We start from the raw sequence: 26,230 nt of genomic DNA on the forward strand, positions 1-26,230 counted from the left end.
CTCTAGAACTGTAGGGTTCCCAACCATTTCAACATAGGCGCCAAATTTAAATTCTGTTTAACGGTCGTGGTTTTTAAAATCAAGTACCATTAAACGGAATTTAAACAATGAGAATAATAAAAAACATTTCCGTTGAGTATGTTAAGTTTATTCAGCTACTTTTGCTTTGTTATTATTCACTTTGAAAAATTTAAATTCAGATTACATGCTTTGTTGGTTACATACAATTTGCATAGTGGTTTCTGGATATAATTATATTTATTTGCAGCCTGCGCCCGGGCCAAAAGTTTATCTCGCCAGGCTTTTCCGGGCATTTTCCGAGGGAAAGCTGATGCTTACTTGACTAAAACACAGATTAACACGTTTACTTTATGCTGTTCGCATTGCACTGACGCACATGATGTCGCAGTTGTAATTAATATATTTATAGTTAGTCAGAGTAATTAGATAAACTAAAACACACACTTTAATTACCACAATTATCTAGAATTTCGACAGGGCTTAAGTACAACAATTAGTTAATCGGTAAGTGCCATTAATACAATCGAAAAGAATTTAGTATGTTACATGTTACGGTCGATCGGTTGTGAGTTGAGTAGAGCTCCCTCCACGAGTAAAGTGCAAAAATGTAGAAAATGTTGTGGCTATTGGGTTCCCCTCACTGTGCGTTTGCTTGTCATCTGATCATCGGATCATTTGATCCATCGATCCTTCGATCCTTCGACCTACGATCCTACCATCCGATCCGATCCGTCGTCGCGACTTTAACATTTAATTACGAATAATGCCGGAGGTTCGTTTCACAAATGTTGTAAAAAAATACATTTCATGTTTGCTTCCTACATTTAGCTTTGCTAAATCATTATTGTTTTCCTCGCATTGATATATGCATCTGGCATTTATATTCATGCTCCAGACTGTAACCGGCGTCTCGGTGTGTGTGTGTGGGTGCTTCTAAGAGACAAAATCGGATTGAAAGCATTGGATGGACAACCGCTTAGTAACTTCGTCTCGTGTTCTATACATATAATCGTTTAATCAAATCCTGGTCCTGTTTGAGTAATTTGTTTGCAAGAGACACATGCATTTGAGTGACTCTGACTTATCCTCGTATGCTACACTGTACATTGGCCCAACTGGCTCCTGCTTACCAACTAACATAAACGCACAGACACCAAAACGAGAAATATGCTTCGAAAATCGTCTCGGATACAGTTTAGATTGGCTTAAGTGCTATCATCTGGGTGTTCGGGCTTCAAACTTGACTGCTTAGCCTATAAGTGTTGTGGACTTTTTTGTGAACAAAACAACCGAAAATGGGGCAAAGAATACGAAAACCAAAAAATAATAATTACATCCGAGCAGGCATTATGTTTATTTCGGGCATAGTTTAAAATTAGAATAATTAAAAACTTATTGTTTCTGGTTTTGATTACGTTTAAAGCTTACATATTTTATTTGTAAATTATAAAGTACAAATAAGCTTTGCATTGCATTCATAAACTAAAGTTAAGCTTAAATTATTTCACGAAGTTGTCACACTCGAACGAGTGCCATTACACAAATCTCTGCTTTAGTTTTGCAAAGCAAATCCAGTAACTCAAGTATAAACTATGATTAACATTTAGCAGTTTAACTAAAACTATGTACCAAACTAAGGCTAGAATAGTTATACTCTTACTCTCTGCGTTCAATGCGAATAAAACGAGTACGAAACGAAAACGAAATGTAAATTGCTTTTGATTCTGAGTAGTTCTCGGCTGCGGATCGTTAGTAAATCAGACTCGGAAAAGTAAAACTAAGAGCAAAGGAGTCTAAATAAGTTAAAAATGCACACAATGTCAAAGGTAATCTTGAGCATATAATACTTTGCGTTTCATACACACAAATCCGGAATAGAAAACAAAAACTATACGAACAGAAAGGCGGCCCAACTAAAATCTAAAGGTGGACTGAACGGAAACGCAATTGATGACGAATAAATAAATTACAATTACAAGTTACATACAAATTAGGATTGAGTATGCGAGTGTTTCTGGGTGTGAGTGAGCAAAACTATCCGTAAACAAACGCACAGACGGAAAAACAAGTGCGAGGCTAATGCTCACTTCGGTGGCGGAACACCTTTGCCCAAAACACATTTGAATATCATTTTCTCATACTTTCGTTTGTTGTTCTTGCTTGCCTTTAAGCTTCCTGCCTTATCATTTGGAATTCTTTCGCCAACGGCGTTCATTTGTTTTTGGTTGACAGGGGATTGGAGAGCATGAAGATCAGGTCGTTCTGCTGCTGCAGTATCTTGTTTAGCATATCGCGCCACCCCGCGTAGTTCTCCTGCGACGCCGCCTGGCAGATGATCGTCATCTCTGGGATCTTGGGGTCAGTCGACCTTATTTGAAAGCGGCAGTCGCCCAGTTCCTTCATTTGCATGTGATTGAGCTGACGGTGGTAATCGGTTATTGTTAACCCATTCGAAAATTCTATGTTATCCCTCTCACCTGTATGTGCGATCTGTATTTGAATATGGGACTGGCATACTGGTTCTTGGTCTTCTCAATATCCGCAAAGATGATGATCTGCTGGAAGAGGAACACCTGAAGCTCGCGGTGCTTCTGTGCCGCATCCACCACGCAGTTCATGGGTCCCTGCATCAACAGGCTGCCTTGGGCGGTTATCTCCCCATCGAAGTCCTGCAAGCTGCGCAGCACCACCATCATATCGTTGACCGTCTTGACGACGACCTTCATCTGTTGGTAGGCCTCCTGCAGCATGGGCACCTCCTTGTAAAGCCCGGCTCCCTCGGTGGCCTTGATGATCTCCTTGATGAGTAGCTCGTATTTAGTGATTCGCTGCACCGGCTTGATGATCAAGTTACTCAGCTGCGGATTAGAAAAGCGGGAATAAATAAGTTACAGATTTCACAAAGTGTATGTATTCCAATTACGAGTATGATTAGACAATTTTGACTTACATCCAGACGATGTCCCAGCTTCTGACGTATGCTATCGAAATACTGATAATGGGCACTGACTATGTATTCGGACAGCGGTTTGTTGCTGCAATAGGTGTAGTACAGAGCGAACTTGGTGGCTGACCGCTTGATGAGCGGACCCAGGTCCGCCGGCGATTTTTGGCAGTTGCGCAGGGCTCTCAGGAAGAAGCTGGAAGTAACACGAGTTTGTTGAATAAGTTGCCTACTTTAGATGGAAGGGTTCTCTATACTCACTCCCTGTGCCACTCGTAGATGTCTTTAATATTGTTGAAGACCAACTTCATTTTACCACCCTTCAGGTCCTCAGGCATGGGTATATCACTGTTCGTGTTGTTAATCTCTGTCATGTAACTGGAAAAAAAAATGTTTAATAAAACAGCATGTATAGGATTGAACGAGCAAATTCAGAACGTACCCATTGACGATCTCATGCAGATCCTGTACATATGCCTCCTCCGTGGACATCAGCTCCGCAAAGACGCATTGCCGCTTTTTGAGGGCTGCAGCCTTGTCAGACACAGCGGTGTGGCTCTGAAAAGGACAGGACATGGGATATAGTTCGTTAGCAGGAGCAAACTCCATAATAGTGGTAAGACCCTCACCTCATCATTGTTGTCGTGGGATCGACCATGGCCGTTGGTGCTGGCATTTTCCACACCTCCGCCTCCATCCACGCGACTGTTGGACTCGTGCTGCTCCTGGAGATTGGAAAACATTGAGGGGTATGGGGGTTAGTCCTGCGCTCGACACCATCATCGACTGAAGCACTTACCGTTGTCGTCTTGACAATTTCTTCTATTTCCGAAAGTGGATTGCCGTCCATTTTGCCGGGGCTGGCCTGAAAGAGTGGGAAAAGCGGGGCGGAAATTCAATGATGGTCAGGCCAAATGCATAATGAAAAAGTTTGAGCAACGATTATTGCATTATCCCCTTGTGCAGCAGGCGGCTAATTGAAAAAGTTTTCCCAACCCGTGCAGCACTTGATTCAATAACTTTTTAAGGCAAACAATCTCTATTGAAATTGAATAAACTATATATATATATATATTGAATTAGTTGAACGGGCAACATTGCTCATCCGCCGTGTGGCCGCAAATAGAGTCGAGTTAAGGGAAAACCTCCATCATTTTGGGGTAATTTTCAAAATAAACACGTTCTAGACGCTTGCATGTTCAGCTCGAATTGAATCACTCGCTTATTTTTGTTTTCCCACTCGCGAGCTCGCACACCACACAGGGGCCCAAATTAATTTCAGTTGCATAAATAAGCAACGTAACTAAACACAAACACACATGCACACTATGGTTCTACTGTTGGTTTTACTAAATTTATAACCAAAATTTGCTTTGGGTTAACATGGTGAAAAGTTTCGCCCAGCCAGCAGATAACATTGTGTAACTATTGTTCTTCGTGAGCTCAATTTTCCATTCTGTGTGTACTTGTTGCGATAAGATAACGAACGGTCAGCTGTTTGGGCTTGGCAAAAACTGGAATTTGTCATCGAAAACGATTTACAACTGCGATGCAGCTTACAAATAAGCGGAAGAAACAGCTCATGGCACGTGTTGCTTAAAATTCCCGGCGCACAGTGGAAACGTTTTGCTGTTTTGCTTTTCGGCCACCGTTTATGGCGAACTGTCTTTCGAAAATATGGCCTTTATAAGGACTTTGCGACGACGACGCATTTTGGCAATGCGAAGCCCGAGAATCTCGAAAAGCGACTGAACGCCAAGCGCTGAGCGGTGCGACTGACTGGCTGACTGGCCTAATAGTTTTGCCTGTTGCCCAGCATGTTTTACATATGCAGGCACGCCACCCCACCTGCCACCCAAGCACCCACCCACCCACTTACGCACACACAGAGTGCTTCCCCTTGCGACATCAAAAAGAAACTCTCAATCAACGCTCCGCCAAGAAATTCGTCGCACTCACTTGAGGAAAAGCGCTGAAATACTTGTATCGAATGAGCGAAAGCTAAACAGAGAGATATAGAGATATAGATAGGGAAGTAGGGAAGTACGGGGCACCGGGGGAACTCTCTTTGTGCCCGTGAGTGTGTGTTTTGTGTAGATTTGCTGGCACTGTTGTTGCTATGAATTCTTAAATACATAAATTAATTCGCATTTCGCGGCGAAATGTTCTAGAGGGTGCGAGTGATCGACAAGGAAATACCTCTGGCGGTGGAAAATATTCTATTCATAAAACACAGAATTAACGCGGGCGGATGAGGAACTTGCTAAATGTGCTTTATTGTCAATTAAATCGAATATTTTACTGTGAGCGAGCAGAAATGGGTGAGTACAAAAAGTTAAAACAAGTTAATTTCACATTTGCGATAACAATTTCAGGGAATTTCGTAAACTACAGTTCACTCATAGGGTTTTAGAATGGATTTCATCGTGTAAAAGCAACAGCTTAAAGGAAGGACAATAAAGGCCAAAACCAAAGGAACAACAACCCACGCTATGACGTACCCACAATTAAGTGGTATGACATTTAATTAGCCTCTTTGAAACGAGGAGGTAGTCGACTTGCAATGGCTGATGTCACACACACGGATATATAGATACATATATATATATATATATATATATATATATATGAAGCACTCGCAAAGGGCGCGAGTTTCGACAAGGAGAACTATTAAAAATTAATGACAATGCAAATAGGCGAACTAAACAAAGGTGGCACAGGAACACGGCCAAGACCCGAATGCCAAGTAGGCCAAAAAGTTAACACAAGCGATACAGTACGAAAACCTAACTGGGTTAAGAAGTTCGCACCCAGGCGATACAGAAAAACTCAGAATTTGTAAACAGGAAAGAATACAATTAAATGTTGACGCATCAAGGCAAGCCAGCTTGTACAAGACAGCCAAAAATTGGCACGAATGCACGACAAAAAAATAGTTAGATATATGGAATGCTCCTTCGGATTCCCTCTACTAAACCCTTTCATAATAATCACATATAAAATCATTGATCGAATGCTTTTCTGTGTACCGAATTCAGCTAATAAGCCATCATCATCAACAGCAAAATAGAAAAACACTCGGAACAGAGCAGAACAGAAAAGAATAGTTCAGAGCAGAACAGACCAGACGACATTCAATTTATTGACGGACAAAGTGGCTATAGCGAAGGCGACGTTCTGGCGACGGACACATCGGGATGGAAAACGCCCGAAATCGAGGCGAGCCATCCGAAATGGGGAGCTTGCCGAACGAAACGAATCATTAATCAAATTGAAGGAGAGTCAAACCTTAAAACCGATGAAGTGCACACAAAGTGCGATAAAAACTTTGGAAATTTCAAAACTGTCAATTAACCGAAGAGGCAATTTTGAAAATTTAAAATGATAAGTGCTGTTGAATCTAGCAGATTTGTACATTTTTGAGGGAGTATTCAAAAAACCAAACAAAAGAACATGCAAAGAAGATGTCGCATTTATAAAACTATAATCCACAGATGGCTGGTAGTTAATTTTGTTAAATAAAATATCATAGGGAAGAAAGAAACCTATGCAAATGCTTTTAATTAATTATATGGCTTTTGTTGAAGCATTAACAATAGGTACGACGAACTAGAGTCAAATTCTCCATCATGTGGTCAGCATCGCACAAATATATAGAATGCATCGAGTTCTGCATAATTGAAGGCCACATTCGCAACCATGAATCAGGCAGCCCGCTTCGCTGACTGTATCCCTTCCCTGTAATTTGCTAGCAGAAGTACCAGCCAAGTGGAAGTCCCGCCCCCACGCACATTCAACCGAAAAAGTCTGTGGGCTAATTTGACTATCGAAATTTATGCGTCGTATCTGCGAGTTCGAGTATCGCTGCCTCTTCGTATCTGTATCTGTATCTGTACGCTGTGCTGCGGTGGTCTATTCACTCTCCTGACTCGAGTGTAAACAAAATAAAGTGGCGCATTTATGGCGAAGGTGGCTGGCCCGGAGAACGTACAGAACCTGGCGCACGGAGGAGGATTCCCAGTCCCCGGAGAATGTGTGCGCGCCTCCCCGTTCTCTAATTGAGCAAAAACCGTGCTCGGATTGCCGATGACGTCGATGGAGCAGAGGCGAACGGGCCAAAGTCACAATAAACCGCTTTGATTTGTGTGGGAAACACATATTAGAGGAGCTGCGTGCTAAGCAAACAAACTTGGAGCCAACGAATGGGTGGCTGATTGGACGGGCGCACTGGGGATATCATTCACGTTAGGGTGGGTCAATGTCTGAGAAGTACTTTTGCAAAAATGCTCTCCGTTCATTACAGTGCAACATGTCGTAAGTTGTTTCTTCGAATGAGAACAGTACAGGTAACTTATACGAGTAATAGACTTTCTAGATTGGTTGTACTTGTTGTGCATAAACAAATCTGGTTTAGAATGGGTTACACATAGATCAACTTCAATTTACAACCACACTTCTTGCTAAAACGTATCCTTGCCATACGTGGTATGTACAGTAAGCTATGACTTCCTAACTACTGCAGCCCACCCATATCCTGTGGGAAATCTTGGGAAATCCGTGTCGGACGCAGGCACTCACCATGTTGCCCGAGCTCTCCTTGGCGTCCTTGGCAAAGGCGGGCGGTCCGTTGGCAATCAGGTGCGGCTCTTGGATGGGTTTCATGGGCGGCGGCAGCTCGAGGCCGACCTCCTCGTCCGGCTCATAGTCGCCGGCTCCTGCTCCTCCTGGATGCTGAGTTGAGCTGGGGAATTGCGACGATGGCAGCACGGTGGCGGGACTGGCACCTGGCTGCTGGTTTTGCTGCTCGGCCAGCTCCTCGGCGTGCTTCTGGGGTGTCTAGATATAGAAAGGAAAGGCGTGGAGAAACGTCAAATGATATAAATAAACGCTCGTTAAACGGTAGCACTCACTCTCAGGTTTTTCTCCGAGGGCTTCTTCACCAGCGGTTTGCTACTTGGCGGCTTGTCCGTTCCCTTGCGATTCATCAGCGGCAGCCAGTTGCGTCTGCAATGATACGAAATACAGAACGATTCGACAGGTAAGTGGCAGTTTGTAGACTTGAAGAACTTTAGTTCTTCCAGGGAGACAGCCTACAGGAACTTGCGAATCGTTGTGGTGGTTTGCACAAGTTCGTCCATCTCTCATGGCGTGCCGAATAAAATCGAAATAAATAAAACAATGAGATGCTTGATGGCTGTCCAGCTGCGTGGCTAACATCAGACTGTCGCCAGCATCGAAACGGCCGCTAACTTGGCCAAAAACCGCCCGCTGTTCGAATGTCGCCGCTCGCACAGTGGGCACAATTCGTTTTCCCATTACCATTTGCCTTTTTATGATTTCACGGTTTTAAAGCCAATTTTCCGTTTGAATATTCGCTTTTATGCTTCAACTTTTTACCGCACTCGCCGTAAAAGCATATTTCTTTCAACGCTCCTTTGATTAATTTGCAGCCGGAGCAAAGTTTATGGGTCAAGTTTCGACTTTATTTGCGAACCAAGTCATTAATCAGCCACAGTGAACACTGCCCACGGAGTACATTTGTAGCAGCTGGCTTGGGTTTCAGCAGGGAATATTCTGCGGTCAGACGAAATGCAGTAGAAAAAACCGCGCAACCGCAAAACTAAGCTCGCTTTAAATATGCCGTTTATACAATTTTAATTAGGCTTAATTAACGAGCGCAGCAGTCTCCTTAAACGCTTCGAAAATCGATTTCAATTAAACAAAGCACGAAAGAGTGGAGCTAAATGGCTGGGAAGGTGGACCGAGGAGCCAGGAGCCAGCACCCATGACCCAATGGCATGTAACATAATTCGAAGTAAAAATAAACATTGACACAGACGACAAGGAGCTGGAACGCGGCTTTCGACTGGTCAAATTGGACGAGATACCAGTTCGGTTCCAGGAATTGTATTTAATTTATCACCAGCTGGCTGGACACATTCAAAATTCATTTGGCTGATGTAATGTTTTAGCCAAATGGCCAAATGGCCAAAGTGTCGCCAAAGTATTCTATGTACAAGCCAAAGAATGCGTGTTTGCTTTGGAGTATATGTATTGTATTAATGGGTCGCCGCAAAGTATGCAACAAAGCTGGTTGGCAAATTTGCAGTTTCCGCCTCCTGCTGCTTTTGCACAAATTGCACACGGCGAAAAAATTATCCTTACTTTTATGAACAGCCTATAAAATCCGTAGGAATATGCATTATTTGTGAGTAATGCCCATCTATGAGTTTGCATAATTCTTTGCGCAAAAGATGTTAATCTCTTTGGATTTTTTGTTTGTTTTTGAGTTCATTGAAGCATTGGAATTTTGAAAGTGATAACGAGCTATAATAATAATAACAAAGCATCTTTCAGTATTGCCACTTGTTTATATTACATTAGTAAGTGTTTACGTATTACTTTACTGTCGTAAGCCACATAATATTGTTGAATAATATTAAAATACGTAATAACTTAAATATGGCTCTCATTGAGACGTATTAATGCCTGAATCATTGATAAAATTGAATATTTATAAATTTTTTCAAAGTCATGGATATATTTTCCCGATGCTTGTGCAATACTCTTCCAGTGCCTGTGTGTATGGGTGAAATACAAATACCACTTAGTTCATTGGACTTGGCAGCACGCGCCGCTGAGCAGGATCCTCCTCTGGCCCCCGCTGGCTTTATGGTCCTCGATTCTTTGCATATATCCTGGACAAACACACGCGCATATTGACACAGTGCTTGAGACAAAGAGTCCGGGGCATAGTGACAGCCGTGGCTCTTCGGAGCGAATACTGTGGGTGACTCGGACGATAATCTATATTCATGCTCGGCAGGAATAGGGCGTCGAGGAAGCAGCTGGAGGACGAGGAGGAACTACCATTAATGCTCACTCGAGTGAGCCAGCAGCAAACAAAGTGCCCAATTAGAGTGCAAATATTGAAAGTGTTGCTGTGCCATTTCCACGGAGAATACATACTCGTAAAAGGAATAGTTCCCGGGAGAACTTTTCCATCGTATTCCCCCGTTAAGGCTAAGTGCGATAAGACCGCTCCAAAAGTGGAAGTGAACTAGCTATTCGAAGTGAGTTTCGAATGAATGCGTAATTATAAGAAATACCGCATAAGGCTGTTACTGTTAGATATCAAAACAAATCAAAAATCAATCGGCGCTCTTTCTGTATTCTTGCGGGCGCACGAGGCGTATGATTAATACGCACTGGCCTGTTATCGTTTAGGTTCCTTACTCTCATACACTTATCTCCGGCGCACTCACAGCTAATGACGAAGTCCAGTGCTGACTAACAAAGGACAAAGACAGCTCTGGCCTCTATTTCAAAGCCCAACAGGTTTTGATCGTAGATGAATTACACGGACTGTTGGTGGGAAAAACGAAACCGGTTTCCGGCGCCGAGAACATTTAATGGGTATTCCCTATTTGTTTCGGTGATAATCACGTGAAATGGTAGAAAGGCTGTGCAAAACAGAGCAAAGCGTCTGTTCTTCACAATAATAACCAGCATGATAAAGCATGATTCCCCCAGCGTTTGGGGCACAAGATAACGATGTGGGTAATCCAAGAGCAACGACGTCCGAAAACTAAACTCAGCTCAATTGCCACCGGACAAACAACAAACAACGTGTTTATCTTACGGCTAGGCTAACGAACGTGACGGATCCGTAACTGCAGCTGCATAATGAGCAATAGCCATCGGGATTGAGCAGCCGGACTCCTATTGCACGTTGGCGTCGATAAATCAAATTAAGTTCTAAATCTTCATCTGCGGAAGCTTACTCATGGCGCAGCCAACAGAGCATGAGGAAATGAATACCGCTCTCCATGTGGCAAACTAAATCTTTAAATACTCTGCCAGAAATAACCAAACAGTTCTTTCCCACTACTATGTGATATATTCATTCGTAAAGGAAATCATTCAGAAGCAAGTGAAATAATGTTTACCTCTCAAATAATAATAGTTATTTAGTTTAACTGTCTGGAAACCAGTTTGCATAAACATTTAGATCAATCGGTAGTTGGTTTTATGGCACTTAAACGGCTGTAAACTAAAAGTTCAGCTTGAAAATGTCTATTAAAGTCGTCATACCCTCTGTGTCTGGTATCAAACGAAAACAAAAACAAAACTTAAGGCTGAGTTAGCTTGGGCAATTGAGAAGATGATGAGCCACATGATATCCAGGGAGCTTGTTATTGCAATTGAGACGAGGGCGTCTAATTGAACGTGAGGCTAACGCAAAGCAGACGTTTATAATCTATTCACTGCCATTGTTTCTATGCTTTAATTATAGTTTTGTAACAAGATTCCACCTCCGCCTAAGAGAACCTCACTAAATCGACCGACTTCTATGGAAATTGCCATAGACATAAGTTATTTCATGTTCCAAAAAGTACCGTTTCTTGAGTTCCTTCAAAAAGGAGTTGCGCCTCTTGGGGTTTTCCGTCCTGATCTCGGTCACCTCCTCGCAGCACACACATGTGAATCCCGATGGTTGGCCACCCAGGGATTGCTGGTGGTGCAAAACGGCGGCGTTCCCGTTCCCGTTCCCGTTCCCTTTCCCGTTTCCATTTGCATTTCCATTATCCCCGACCCTCAGCGATATAGATTTGAACAACTTGTGCATCGATTTGGGTCGGGAATGTGCGGGAGCCGAGCTGCGTTTCAATTTCAGCGAGTTATAGTTTGGCTCTGGATGAGGATTCGAAGCCTCGTTGTTGTTATCGCAGCAAACGGTGGTTCCTGGCACCGCGCTAGCACTTTTGTAGTGGAAACCGTTTTCGGCCATCTTATCTAGGCGGCTCCTATGGCCACAGTCACTGTTATTGTTGTTGTTGTTGTTGCACATGGCCAGATAAGCGATACCACTGAGGTGAGCACTTCAAACACAGTGGCGTTAATTGTTTAGGCCGCTAAAAAACCGGCACCGCAAGTCGAAAGACCTTTCCCGCACTGCGTCTAATCACAAACTGAGCCAAGAGTCCCCGAGCGAGCACGAAGAAAAGGTTCTCGCTTCTCCCTACGGAGCTTCGATTTCTGGAGAACCCAGGCCAGGCAAACTCACACACCCACGAAAACAAACAGGGTTGGGGGTGCAAAGCGTGAAACGTAAGGGGGGGGAGTACACTTGACAAGTTCCAAAAAAAATATGGTTTGTACTTAGCCCTAGAACTAGGTACAAGTTATATTCCACGGTATAAACTTTAATAAATAAATGTTTTTCAATGCAAGCGATTAACAAACATGATTTTTTAAATAATAATATGAACTTCGCCCATTTTCTCCCAGTGTAGTAACCTCGCCTTCAAAGAGCGAAAAACAAAAGGCAAAAAACCACAACAATGAGCAAGCAACAACTGGGAGCAGCTGAGTGTTTCTTGTTTTCGAGCTTTTTCGCGCTCACAGAAAAATTCTCACAAGTGCCGCTCACACTATTGTTGTAGTTTTGTGTTGTTCAGTGTAAATGGTTTATATCTTTATGACTTGTGCCTTAGCTCTACTACACGCGATTATTAGCCCCAGTGGAAAAAAAGTTGGGTGCTCGCGGTAGAAACGCTGGTTTTTAGTATTACTGATTCCTAGTTAATGTATCAGTTTCCTTTAAAGTATATAAGTATCTAAAATTTCAATGGAACCATTGCATTTTATATCGCAACATTGTTAAGATATCGCTTATTACAAATGAATCAAGTGCATTTAACAAGTTCCTTTCAAACTTTTACTTGGGAATTTCCCTGGAATATTCGACTTTTATCTGCAGCCTTTTTCGCGAGATATTGCATATTCCTTTTCCATATCATTGAATTAAGTGAGTCAGGGTGTAAGACATATCAATCCGAAAAATAAAAGAACTTAGTGAAATTCAAGATTAAATTTCAGGGCAAACCCAAGTTGATTGTTTGGTTCAAAGTCAACGGGCGGTGACGCACGACAGAGTGGATAACTTCACACTGGAGTAGAAGGAAGTATCTACATTTCTGCAGGCATTTCAGCATTTCATGGAGGCAGGCACCCGTCGTCTGTTATCTGGTGGCCAAAATGACGAATGCCTACTGCTGGTTGATTAATACTATAAATCGATTTATGAATTTGTTTTGCCACCTAACCAATTGTTCAGACGATAGAGATAAAAGCCAGTGCACTATGTTAAAGCGAAACACCTGACTAGACCGATTTTGAAGAGAGATGAAACACTCCTGAGATAAAAGCACAAACAAAAACAAAAAAAAACAAAAAAAACAACCACTAAAAATAGAAGAAACCTATATGAAGTAAAAATTAAAAACTATTCAGGGCTATTCCTAAATGAATTTTTTAATTATTATATTGCTTTTATCTACGAAACATTTTATGAAAACTTGCAAAACCACAAGGGTGTAATTTCTGTGGTACAAATCTAGTTTTTCCCTGATAAGCAGTTTGCACACTGAGCATTTGGGAATTGTCGAAAATATGCTCGTTTTGAAATAACTCACTTCTTATCATAACTTAATTTACTCACCCGCTGAAACCGCGACGTTTAGTGGACGATGAGAGTGCATCCGCCTTGCTGCGATTGCCTGTACAATCAGAATGATATAATTTCAGACAGGGCCATAAATGTATATAAAATCGATGCACTTACTCTGATCCTGCATGTCGGATTTCTGGGAGCCCGCTGATGAGGCTGCATTCGCTGCGGTTCCGGAACCGTGCTTGTGTGAGCCCGGCGGCGGTTTGAGCACTGAGACAGGAACGAGTCCTTCCTGCACGGCGGCATCGTCGTGCTGCGGATTCAGGCGCACCAGGCAGAAGTCTGGCTCTCCGGCGGTGGGCGGCTCGACAATCTCCACCTGCTGCCCCTTGCTCACGCTCAGCTCATTGCTGCCGGAGGTGGCAATGTAGTCCGCTACCACCCAGGTGGCCTCCTGGTTGCCCAGCTGGAAAGGATAAGAGGATAAGAGGGGGTTCGCGGGATAAGTATCAGGTGGCGCATTTAGGATTCGGGCAGTTAACCCATTTCGAACCAAGAAATGTATTCTCGAAGGGTCTAATAAAATACACAAAAATGTTCACTTAAGTGGCAATATTTTATCTAACAACTCAGTTTTTATTCATAAGCCGAATTTTTAGTCAGGATCAGCTTAAATTTACCAACGGTGGGTCGCATTTCATTTGAAATCTAGGAAAAGGGGAAACAATGCCCATCACCGCGCCAATGATTAAACGAGATTTTATGAGCCATAATAGCGGCAACCCGGTATGCGGATTACGTGTCAAAGGCGCCTTCAGCGGGTTAACATGCTCGGGTCAAGGTCGAGATGGAGGAGGCCCAGAGCCTTATTGATTGACCGCCAGAACAAAGGCCGAGGACTCTGAGGGCTTCAAGGATCATCGGCAGAGCGAACGAACTAATTAGAAAGCCATTCGAGCTTGGCACACGTCCATTGTGCCACGAGGAGCACAGGAAGCGGAAGGAGGAGGACTTCCGTTAGATTTGATTGGTGACAGGTCCCCAGAACCCAATCCACACCGCCCAGAATCCAATCCTCCTTCCCTGCCGCCCAAAAACCCTTTCTGTGAGCATTATTAACGTACAAGTTTAGTAATTTACATGCGGCACATCGCAGGGTGTCGATATGTGGACGTCTAACAGATCTTTAAAGCTGGTCGAGAAAATTGTGGCTAATCGTTAATCGATTCCATTGGATTGTTCAAGGCATTGGTGGGGGTTCACAGAGTGAAATGAGCAGACATTCTCCTGAAGTCTTGCATAGATAGTTTATAGGTTATCATAATCCCTGCCTGCATGGCACATCAAACTTCAAGAGTGCTTAATCCAGTTTGTAGTGACAATTAAAAGGCTGGATATAGCTATCCATATTTGCTGTGCACGCGCGGTGCTGAAATATTTGAGCTTTATATGAAATTCCCCAAGCGCCGGGGATCATATCTATTTCACATATAATATTTATGTGGGACACGCCATAAACTGGCAGCGGGAGCAGGCTGCATGGAAACACCTGTCAGGCGACTCGGGCCAAATGGGGAAATGATGTCGCCAAGGCAAATGGCGGTTCACGAGGTGGGCGATGAAAATGGAAAATGGGAAATAGGGGGTGTGCGCTGGCGCTCATAAGCGCAATTAAATCAACTTCATCAGCGGACAGGAGCAAGAGCAGCGGCAGAGAGCTTAGTTTATTATGCTCGCCTCGCTGCCTTTAAGCTCTGCACGAGTGTGAGTGTGTTTTTGTGGGCGAGAGCACTGTTCATTTTATACACCGCAAGAAAATGCTAGTTACCAGTTAATCAAAGCTAATTATATTAAATATACAAAAGAATCATTATATTTGTATATACACATCTATCTTTGACAGACAACTTGGAAATAGCTCGTAGCTGAGAACTAGGATAGTATAATACAAAGGATAAGTTCTCAGTGCACGCACACACACACACACACACACACACACACACACACACACGGGGACTCAGTTTCCTTTCAGGATCCCCAGCCACGGCACAGTGTTAATTAAGCAGCACTGACACGGAAACGTGCCGCGCTCCTGTGTGCGAGTATTAGTGGGCAGTGTATGTATATATGTATGTATTTGAGCGGTGAAGAGGCATTTGTGCTGGTTGGTGTGTGTGTTTGCACGTTTCCGCTTGTAATGCAATTGGTTGAAAAGTTTTCGAGGAAAAGTTCGGGAAAGTTTTTCGACAACAGACCTTGCAAGACGCGGGGGCGCAGCTTGTCAGGGGCGTGGTTGGCTGCCAAATTATTTTTTCATTTTTATTTATCTGGTGCTCTTAAATTGTCACTCAGCCCCAATGAAAATTGATTGGCGGCCAAGAGAAAGGAAAACAATTCAGCCGAAAATGTTTTTAAGCTGACTTTAAGTGCGTTGTGTGCCTTTATGCTGCAGTGAAAAGTTCTCGCATAACTCCGGCACACACCGGTGGCGTATACGTAACGCGTATACGCAATGTGCGCTTCATCATAGCCGACATCATCATCGCTGTCATTATCATCATCTCGGTGTGCTGCAAATTGCAGCAGTCACGCACAACCACCCAGACTCACAATGGCACTAATAAGCTGCCATGAGGCACAATTTTCTCCCTCATTTTCCCCAAGCCAGTTGAGAAAGTGGAAAAGTGAAAACCAGAGGCCACAGCAGCTGTCAGGAATCAGTAAAATCAACTGGAATTGAGCATCTCTTTAATGCCATCGGTTTAAGTCGACTGATAGCCTTGCAGCTCCATTACTTCTCAGTTTAACCCGAAAATGAACTCGGCTTTCTTGTACCGAGTGTATCTCCATTCTATTGTAGCTACCGATTAAGTTCAGGCTCGCTTTTGTTTCCCCTTTTGACTGGATCTTTCATTAAAATAATGAAAGGATATTTCAAAGCAAAGATGGGGGAAATTCGAGCGAACGAAAAGGAAAATCGCACGAGTTTTTCAAGCAGCAAAATGCAATCAGCACTGCCTTGTTGGGTTACGTCTTTGCCGCCTACGTTTTTGCATAAAAATAATTACAATGGCTTACAGTTTCTTCTGCGCATTTGCATATTTAATAGGCGACTGGCGCAAGACTAACAGCCAAATTGAAGATTTCGCCTCAACAGGAAACGAACAATCTTAAAGCTATCGGTACCCCTAAAATTGGCCGTCTCAAACTTCATCTATTTTCCATGGGTAATTGAAAACTTTCCATGCGGATTTGCATAGCTGAAAATGGGGAAAATAAACAGAAGGGAAAACGAAGGCCTAGAATGCAGTCGAAATGGGGGAAAACTTTGCAGCTAGTAGTCCTGGGAGAAAGGCCAAGGACGAAATTCGTTGACAGTCGACACTCGCATTTCAAAGGCAAAGTTTTCCCAGAGAATTTGACTGCTCTCGCTGCTGATTACACGCTGATAACAATAATACAATAGCTTAGACTCCGAAAAAAAGGCTCGCAAAAGGAAAAGGCTCAGCCGGAAAATGTGCGCCTTTCCCTTTTCATCCCCGTCGCGCAAATTGTAAAGCGATTTGGCAAAATGTTTACGTTATTATTGATGGATGCTCCCGCTCGCTTTCCGCTCCCTAGAAATCCCTAGAAGGGCCGGATTATGGGGCGTGGGGTAGGTTTCCCCACATTGTATGTAAGCTCATGTCTCTTTTGCCCTTCGAGGAGGGATCGTAAAAACGCAATTGCTGCGACGACGACCCAAAAAGCCATCAATTGTTAAGTCATTAAAAAATGTGCTTGGGTACCGGGGGCTCGTCGAAGGAGAGGCACATGAAAGCAAACGTCAGGGTTGTCAAGTGAAATTACAAACATCATTTAACTGATTGGGATAATGGCCCAGCAAGCTGTTCCCTGCACTGAGAAAATATGATTAGAATATGAAATTTAAGATTTTTTGTTCCCCCCATGTTTTCCAAAAACCATTCAGCTGAAACGAACTTAAATGTTTATAAATAACATCGATATCTGCGTAAACATTTCATAAAAGATTGCGAACAAAAACTCAGTACATTAGAGCTTCTCGCCCGGAACGGTTGCAAGATGTTTCATTCAAGAAAAGCTATATTGTGCGGATTGGTTATTCTGTGCCTGCTATTCCTACCTTTGACCACCCAAACGCAGCTCGACAGGATTGAAGACAAACTGAACGAATTGCACAGAAAACTAGAAAGCATTAAAAACCTACTGGAAAATGCCAACAAAGAGAGTCCGACTAGACGAGTCAATAATCGTATGGGTTCCTCGCTCTTTAACGCAATGAAGATCACTTAATATCATTGTCACTTACATATATACCAATGTATAACCGCAATATTTTTGATACCGAAATAAACAATTTGGTTTTTTTTTTTTTCAAGTGGAATCCATATCTCGGGCATTTATCAAATATATAGCTTTAAACTGCAAAATCAGAAGAACTCTTCGTTCGATCTACGTGCTTTGAACCAAGATATTGAGTGGAAGGGAGAAATTTTAGACAGATTTCGTATGCCAGTTGATGCCTGGCTGGAATTTGTTCGCCTAAATGCCCTCATGGGCGCCATAAATCACACAGATATGCCAAATACGAGCAGGGAGAGACCTGCTGAAATATATACACATAAATGCGAAACACATTTGTGTGAAAATAAATGTGTGTACCCATAGATAGCCGCAAACTGGCTGTGTTTCTGGGGTACATAAAACATAAACGTCTATTATTCAATTAACTCGCACAGTGGGTCCGCAGCAGGTGCGGCGGGGTCAGAGGTCGACCCCGGGTCCCGACATCAATTACGTTGTGGCAAACACCCAGTCGGCAAAGATGGCAAACAACAGGAGCAGGAGGAGGAGGAAATGGGAGTCCGTCCGCAGGACGGGGAGCAGTGCACAGATAAAAAAAAAAGTAAGTAACCAGCAAAATGGTTAGTGTCCAAAAGTCTGCTACATGCATGTGCATACATTAAAAAGTCAGATGATGATTAATTACTTAAACAGTGTCAAATCAAATTATTTGTTTTTCCTATTCTCTAAAAACACTACTGCCTCAAACATTTGGTTTCTTGTGTAGCTATCGCACTGCGGTCTAGTAATTGTACGACATGTTAACAACCAAAAGCAACCACATTTCCTCGACTCCACATCCACCCATCGATAGGCCCATTGTCTGGCCCGCCTGCTAACGTGGCTCATGGATGCCTTTTGGTTGGGGATGGGGGTGTGGCTTCCAAGTGGGTGTAAGTGCTGAATGAAAGTCATTTACAGCGCAAATCGAATAATATTCTAAATCAATTACGTACAACTACGACTTGATCGATAAGGGAATCGAGAAGAAGTTCAATTCTTTCTACTGGAACTGGGCTAGGACTTTTTTGATGCTTGTGTTGATATTTATTGAATAACTTAGTATCACTTATTAGACTCCTGTTTAGTAATTTTGATGTCTTGCCAAACATTAATTTTCCTACTTCACATAATTATTTTAACAGGAGTGTCCTCACTTGCGTACTTGAAAAGTCAAGAAGGCAAAGGAAATGATCATTAATGAGCATTGGCAGAGCAGCTGGGATACGGCAATAGAATTTCCTTCCTTATGGGCAAATCAACCCGTTGTTCCAGATTCCCATGCCACAAGGACCAACAATTTGGTGCGAACAGCAGACAAACAAAACCAACAACCGATTGCCGGAAGCCTCGGAATTTGGGGCTCAGCCTTGACCAGCCCAAATGCTGTTTGGGATTTTAAAAGAGTTGGCCCCATGTCAAGTTGGGTGTCCTGTCCCCCGAACCCCCCCCCCCCCACCCAGCGACCCAACTGATTCCCACTTAAAACCGAGAGAGAGCAGTCTATGGAACGTTGGGGGCAACAGGAGCCAGGAGGACATCGGCAATTTGTGGCCAGCAGAGAATCGCTCATGTCCGTTGGATTGGATTGGATTGCCAGCGGGAACTGTGGATGACAGATGGACATGGCCACGTACTCCCCCACTTTTTCTCCATGGGGAGCAATTGTGCGAGAGGCGGCTCCGGTTTAAACAAAAAATGCGATGTCTATCGGTGGGCGTGTCACATTGATTTTATGGCCTAAAATGCGAGGCGTTGAACCACAAGAAAAAGAGGAGGAAAAGACAAGCCTAAAGCTTCGAATTCTGATGGCCATTCTAGTGGGATGTGAAAGTTAGCCTTGTTGGGATTACGACCTACCACATCGGGACCTCAAATAAAACAGGGAGCATTAAAACCGAGCAAATCTGTATTTCATAGTACGAGGTTAAAAATCGTTTTGACTTCATTTCATTATTCCTAGCACAATTGCAATATCCGACTATTTATTTTATTACACAATAACTGTATGCTATTTAATTACTCTACGTTTTTTACATCCTTTAAGCTCTCCTTAATTTGATTTTAGGTTGTGATTGGCTCTACCAATTTATTACACTTCTATTCAATATTCATAGGTTTATATCTGTGGCACGGATTTTGTTTGTCCTGTATCGTACGTATCCACATTGCCGACGAATAAAAGCATTCTGATATTAAATTCTCTGAATTTCGGAGTTTGTTTGTTTGTTGTTCTTCAGAATCCGAATGTAGGCGAGTAATTCATATTTGTAAACGTTGATTTATAGCCACATTTAATATCCCTAATATATGAATACGTTTAATTCGATTCAACTTCGTTTCGAATAATAGAAAGATTAATAATTTAACTCGCAATCTCTTATTACTATGCATACACATATCTGTATCTGGACATGGCCAAAACTATTTGAGCTTGAATTTCTGCGTTAAGTATGTGCTTTAAATGCTCTTGCTTCTCATATTTGCTATGTGCACCCCCTCAATGTCAAGAGTCCTGCAACAAGGATCTCAAGTTATGCTGTCATAGCATACTTCTGATGACAATTTAGTTACAAATTCGTTTGGCCTTCTGCTTTCCAGCAGCAGCTTCTAATGCTTTGTGTGCTGTTTCTTCTTAGGATTTCTACTTTTTTTCACTGGATTTCCATCGCAATTTGCATATCAGTCTTGCCATTGAGGAGCCAACGACAAGGGCTCAGGAACAGAGCTTTCTGGCTTTGTCTGTTTGCCATGTTCTTGAAGAGCGAAAGTAGTTGCTATCCGCAGGTAACTTTGTCCTCCAGTTTGCAGAACGATGCGATTTATTAAAATTGTTCTACATTTTCTGCATTTTGTTTGCCTGCATGTTTTGTACCTCCTCAGCTACAAGACTTTTCTTTACGCCTTCTCATCCGAACTACAAAATATATTTTCCATTGTTAGACTGCTGGCATTTTCTTGTGGCTCTGGGAAAAGGAAAATAGCAGGGAAGATAGAAAAAGCCCAGCTGAAGGAGCGCTCAATGACGCAGCCAACTGCAGCTGACAGCACCAGCATCATGAGACACATTTTCGTATGGCAGCAAATTTCCTTTTCAACGCGCCAGCGAGAAAATTGGGGGAAAACTGTGAGGCTGGGAAACTGCTTCCTCACTTCGTTGCCTGCGATTTATTTTGCGTGTGCACTCGAAAGTATGCCATAACGAAATGCATAAAGCATTCGCCCCGTGGAAAGCGCTTCGCAACTGGGCAACTTTCAATGGCTGCGCGCAAGGAGATGCCCCATAAAAGTTTACGCCTCCTGCAAATTTGCTTGGGAAATATTCAGCGAACACATAAATATTTTCGCGACACTAAATTAAAATATTGCAGCTTCCTGCACAAGCACTGAAAGAAAAAAATCGACTTAAAGTTTGCCTGATTAATTAGTTCACATATATAAACATCCTTTTTTTTGACAAACTTTTTGTGAGCAAGATCACGCTGGAAATAAGAGCTAATAGCATAAGTCCAATGGTCACACTATTGATTCAGCTTCGAAAATATAAAGCCAAGATATTTCTACGTGAATAAAATATCTCACTGTTCTTAAATGAACAACCACGACAACAGGAAAACTTAAATGAAGCAGAAATTTATGAAAGGCCGCCAGCATAAAGTAAATTGAGTGAGTAGAAAGGGCAATGCGATTATAAGGAGACCAGGAAGCTGTCTGCTTCTCACAGACATCACTCAAGCCCCAAAACTGACAAAAGAAGTTAGGGGGCCACAAAAATGGAGGCAGGGGCAAGGTCAGCACAAGACACAATGCAGCACAGGAAGCGTTGGCGGCGGGATGGTGGGAAGGAAAACAGGGGCGACAACAATGATGATGAAGTGATAAATACATTATGTGATGAGGGCAAGAGGAAAGCACTATTTAAAGAATGTGCCACGGGAAAGCGGAACGCTACTAGAGAAGCAGTGACGAAGTTGAGTAGGGAGCAAATAATTTAGCGCACCACACTGCGTATGATTAATGGGCTTATTAAACGGCGTTGCTGCTGTCTGCTTGGGTCAACAACCAGTTTGCTGGCACCGTCGGAACTTCCACAACTAATCGAAATAAATAGCGCAACACGCAATAAGTCAAAGACCCTTACTGAAAGATAGAAACTGCAAATCTTCAAGAAGAGATTCACTAGCCATATAGATTCAGTGATATTGCTCCTATTAAATGCTATAAATTCATCATAAATTTATATGGAATAATTTAGAGCAGTATTGGCTTCCCTCCCTATCTTATTAAGTATTCTTATATGAAGGAATTGTAAATATTTATCTGTCAACGATTTTTGTTCAGCAGTAAGGCCTTGGCAAACATTAATCGCAGGTCGAGTCACGACGCACTTATAGAACCGCATTCACTGGGCAAAACTGTCGCATGACTTGTAGGAGGAGGTTGGGGTAGTAAAGTCAAGGATATCTCGACCACAAGAAAATCCGTGCCGCAAGCTGGTGACCTTTGCACTTTTGGCCACTGGAGGAGGCGGGGTGGTAAACTTTTGCCACTGCTAAATAAAAGATAAGCTGGCCAAGTTCCCGATAAGGTCAAGGCAATCGCTGCCATGTTTAGTATTAATATTTGATGGCCCTTCTATTCGAGCGTGCATCAATCGAACCCTTATCACAGGAGGATTGGTTAAAGAATTGAGAAAAATTACGTCGCTTGTCGGAAACAATTTCTTATAATCACAAATAACATTTGCGACAAGCAATAGCCGAAGCCAACGATTGACTGCGATTAGAGCAAAATTATTTTTGCCTTAATTATGAAAGGGATGGTCACACATGATTTTGCGTTTTTCCGTTCATTTTCCCGACCTTGGTAAGGTCACACTATAAGAACTTAGATGTCAGTTTTGATACTCTTACGAGATTATACCTTGAGTCCGCTGCTGCTGGGCTGTCGAAAGAATCGAAAGGAGCTGGGCGTATCGATGGTATGTTGTCGGGCCAAGACTCCGTGACCCGTGACACTGGACTGCCGGAACCAGGGCAGCGAGATCTTGCGGCGACTTTTCCGCTGAACTGGTGCAGGATTGGGGGCGGGATTGCTTGATGACGTGGCGGACACGGCGGGAAAGGTGAACGGAGACTGCTCCTGCTGACTGTGGCCATTCTTGCCAGGAGTTCCGGCTCCTGCCGGCGGTGGGGAAGTGGAGTCGTCCTCCTGCAGGGTGCAGAGTGGCGTATTTTGAGCAGAGTCTGCAATGGACGGCGACGGCGAAGGATCGCCAACGGCGATTGGTGCGCTCGTGGGTAGCGGTGTATTGGGCAGGGATACGTAGCCCTTGGTCGGTGTGTCCTCGCCGCACTTGAGCCTCTCCAGCGAGCTCTTCTTGCCGCCGACCCCGCCAACACCGTCGGCGGAGTCCACACTGTTCATCCGCTCGTTGAGAAACTTCTTAACACTCTTCATGATTCGTTTTGGCTCCGTTTTCTCCTCCTTTTGCGGGTTTCTTACACAATCACTTTCATTTTTCGGTTAAAATCACAGTGCAAAGGGAAAAGCAGGCGGTGGGCTCTTTTATTTTTAAAACAAATTCGGGGCTTTGTTAGCAGTCAGCCGCAAATCGATAAAGTTCTCCGACTCCTAGACCGAAATGTTTTATTTTTATTTTCCAGCGAACGTGAGTGTGTGTGTGTGTGTGTGTGTGTGTGTGAGAGAGAGACTGCCTGATTGGATTTTACATCCTGCAGGATGTTCGCACACAAACGCGCACTGGGTATCTATCTATATGGATTTCACATATGGTGGTGACAGTTTGGCTGCGGTCTCGTTTCTCGCTGTCTTTGACTTTCAATTAGTGCAACGCGGCGTATGATCAATTTTAAGCTCACAGCCTGCAGTTTGCATTTTAATTAATGCTATGTTTGCGCAGTCTGTGCCGCATTTAATTATGACTTTAAAATGATTGAGTGCTGCAGCACAAAGGGATTTAGACTCACTTAGATAAGCAAACAAAAGCAAGCAGGTATTAATTAATAAACTGAGCTGGTTGTAGTTAGGAACAAAATAATAGTCTTTTTTTTTTTTGCTTTCATTCGAACATTTTATGATTTATACACTTATTTTTAGAAACAGATCCGAGAAATACGATTGGTTTTGATTATTGCTCTTAACTGAAACGAATTAACTAAATCAAAAAAGCTGGCTGCCCTTGTCTTGTCGGCATCATTCGACCGCCACTTTTCATTTTGGCCACTTCTCCCGCTTCTGTTATGATTTCGCTGTTTCGCTGTTATACACTCGTATATATATTTTATTTATTTTATTTGCATAGATAAAAAGCTGCCCACCGCCAAATGGGCAAAAAATTTATCTTGAATTTTCTTAGCGCACGTTTGTTTACCCCGAACTATGTCCGTATATAAGGCCTATATCTATGCACATGGGTTTGTTATTTTTACACATTTCTGTTTGTTGCTCGACAGTCGTTGCCAGGCGTTTAGCGCGTGTTTCCGAAAAAGTATATCAAGATTGGGAAGATGTGGCAGGTGCGCCATAGCGACTGCCACTTCAGTCGGTCCGCCGATCTCGGAATCGCAGCCGAGCAATTATGACTGGGTTTTCTCAGTTTCTGTTTGCTTTCCTTGCTATTTATTTTCCCATCCCTTTCACCTCTTCAATAGTTTAGGGGAAAACAATTTTCCTAGCAAGTGGTAACAGAATTTAAGTCGAGTAAATCGGGAAGACTCTGCCAAAGCCTATTAGCTTTTCCAGTTCAAATCTAAACTATGCGTCTATAGAATTTATAATTCGGCTCACTACCTAAAATACTTTGATTCGCCCAACTGATTTAGATATTTTTATTAGTTTAGGATGGAACATTAAACCGCAAAGTAAGGGTATTTGCAAATGTTCGGCATGAGCTGGCCGAGAAAATTTGCATACGTTCGAGGAAATTCGAGGGCTTTTTGAGCAGCTGTTCGCTAAGTGGCATTCCCATCACTTTTGGCCAGATGCTGTTGGTTCGGTTTTTCTCTTTTTAAAACACTGAAAACTTTGCTCCTTTCCGTGGCGAAGAGGGTGTGTGTATTTACACCCACTGCTAGGACTCGTTGACATTTTGTGGCGTTGACAAAATGCCAGACATATTTCCCATTTTCCTAGCCTTCTCGGCATTCTGTCCTAATACTTCTTTCATTTCATTCACTCAAAAAGCCAACCTAATTCAATTTTTGCAAATGAATGCACACAGTGAGGAAAATGGGGAGAATGGGGTGTTGTTAGAGCAACGCTTGGATTTCAAACTAAATTAATTTAATCTCGCACCCGCAAACTTAAAGTAAGCTTGGTAACTTTTGCTTACTTCCCTGGTGGTATCAAGGTAAAGGGATTACCCCTTCTTGCACTTTGAACCATTTATTTCACATTTTTAATACATCTTCAATGAAATTGTATTAAATCTAATGAACCTACTCCCAGAGTCTCAAAGTACTCAGAAACTGTTTTAATCCTGCCTGCTGGCTAGCTTTGAAACTTTGCTCACGAGATCAAAATAAAAGTGGGGAACGAGCGCCAAATGGAAAACGCATCCGACTGCAGCTCGAAAAACGTTTCTAGCATTGAGAACTTTGGAAATGTATTTCCTTTGTTCGGTTCTGTTGGGTCAACTAAGCGGTTTTGACCGACCGACAGCAGTTGCTAATGTTTGTATTGTTCGTATGCTGTTTTAATTGCTTCCGGCTGCAAATTGGATTAGATTAGGACAAACTGTCCTTTGGCAAGGGGTTGGGTTCATTATGGAAATGGAAGTAGAAGCACCAGCGAGGATACCAGCCAGGATGTGACAACTGATGGATATGATGGTAAGGGCACAAGGCTGGACATTGCACTCGTTTCCACTGTTTGCAGTTCACCCAACTGGCACTCAAATTAAATTGCAATGCATCGACTCGATAATTATAATGACCAAAACATGTCGTGTCTACTTCAGCCGCAACTGAAAAAAATGCAATATAAAACCCAGAACACACAGGGAGCCAGAGCCACCGTATTAGCTGAGCTATTCCACGGAACCACAACCCTATCGCGTTGAAATAAATATTAAAATGCAATAGATAAGCGTGGAATTAATGGCCCTAACTCGGGTGAGTTAGCCAATCTAAGAACAAAGCACTGGGTGGCGGTGACTATCAGATACCCTTCATGGGAAACAGCCGAAGATGTGGCTAGGGAATCGGTATGGAAAATGCAATATAAAATATTTAGGTAAGTAAGTAAGTAAGTATGTAATTAGATAGAAAGGAAAGACTTAAATACAAAGTGCAAGAAAAACACTTAAACGAATATTAGCTGTTGCGAATAAGATACAAATATAAGTATTTTTCCCAGACGTATTTCTTTTAGTGCTACGCATTCCTAAGCCATCCATATATTTTGGCCACGATACACTGCGA

General features: G+C 42.8%; 1 protein-coding gene and 1 long non-coding RNA gene across 8 annotated transcripts in view; one reads left to right on the forward strand and one right to left on the reverse strand.

The window, feature by feature from the left end:
- Nucleotides 1–129: 129 nt before the first annotated feature.
- Nucleotides 130–26,230, reverse strand: part of trio — a 38,894-nt gene continuing 12,793 nt past the window's right edge. For 2 of the 7 annotated variants that reach the window (NM_143703.3, NM_167847.2), the window contains exons 7-17: nt 13,593–13,887; nt 13,470–13,527; nt 7,876–7,969; nt 7,544–7,801; nt 3,765–3,830; nt 3,595–3,690; nt 3,408–3,523; nt 3,227–3,343; nt 2,972–3,161; nt 2,499–2,879; nt 130–2,439 (exon numbers count right to left, since the gene is read on the reverse strand). In NM_143703.3, the coding sequence (NP_651960.2) occupies nt 2,233–2,439; nt 2,499–2,879; nt 2,972–3,161; nt 3,227–3,343; nt 3,408–3,523; nt 3,595–3,690; nt 3,765–3,830; nt 7,544–7,801; nt 7,876–7,969; nt 13,470–13,527; nt 13,593–13,887 (1,878 nt within the window). In that variant the 3' untranslated portion in view covers nt 130–2,232. Of the gene's footprint in view, nt 2,440–2,498; nt 2,880–2,971; nt 3,162–3,226; nt 3,344–3,407; nt 3,524–3,594; nt 3,691–3,764; nt 3,831–4,525; nt 4,716–7,543; nt 7,802–7,875; nt 7,970–8,059; nt 8,159–11,364; nt 11,924–13,469; nt 13,528–13,592; nt 13,888–22,709; nt 23,421–26,230 lie in introns of those variants that run through there. The other 5 variants (NM_167848.2, NM_167849.2, NM_206228.2 and 2 more) reach the window with 5 other exon arrangements.
- Nucleotides 5,175–6,343, forward strand: lncRNA:CR45811 (long non-coding RNA:CR45811). The gene is made up of 2 exons (NR_133149.1): nt 5,175–5,286; nt 5,360–6,343. It is a non-coding gene; the product is annotated as a long non-coding RNA:CR45811 (long non-coding RNA).

The sequence above is a fragment of the Drosophila melanogaster genome, chromosome 3L, assembly GCF_000001215.4.
Source record: "Drosophila melanogaster chromosome 3L".
Taxonomy (NCBI): Eukaryota; Metazoa; Arthropoda; class Insecta; order Diptera; family Drosophilidae; genus Drosophila; species Drosophila melanogaster.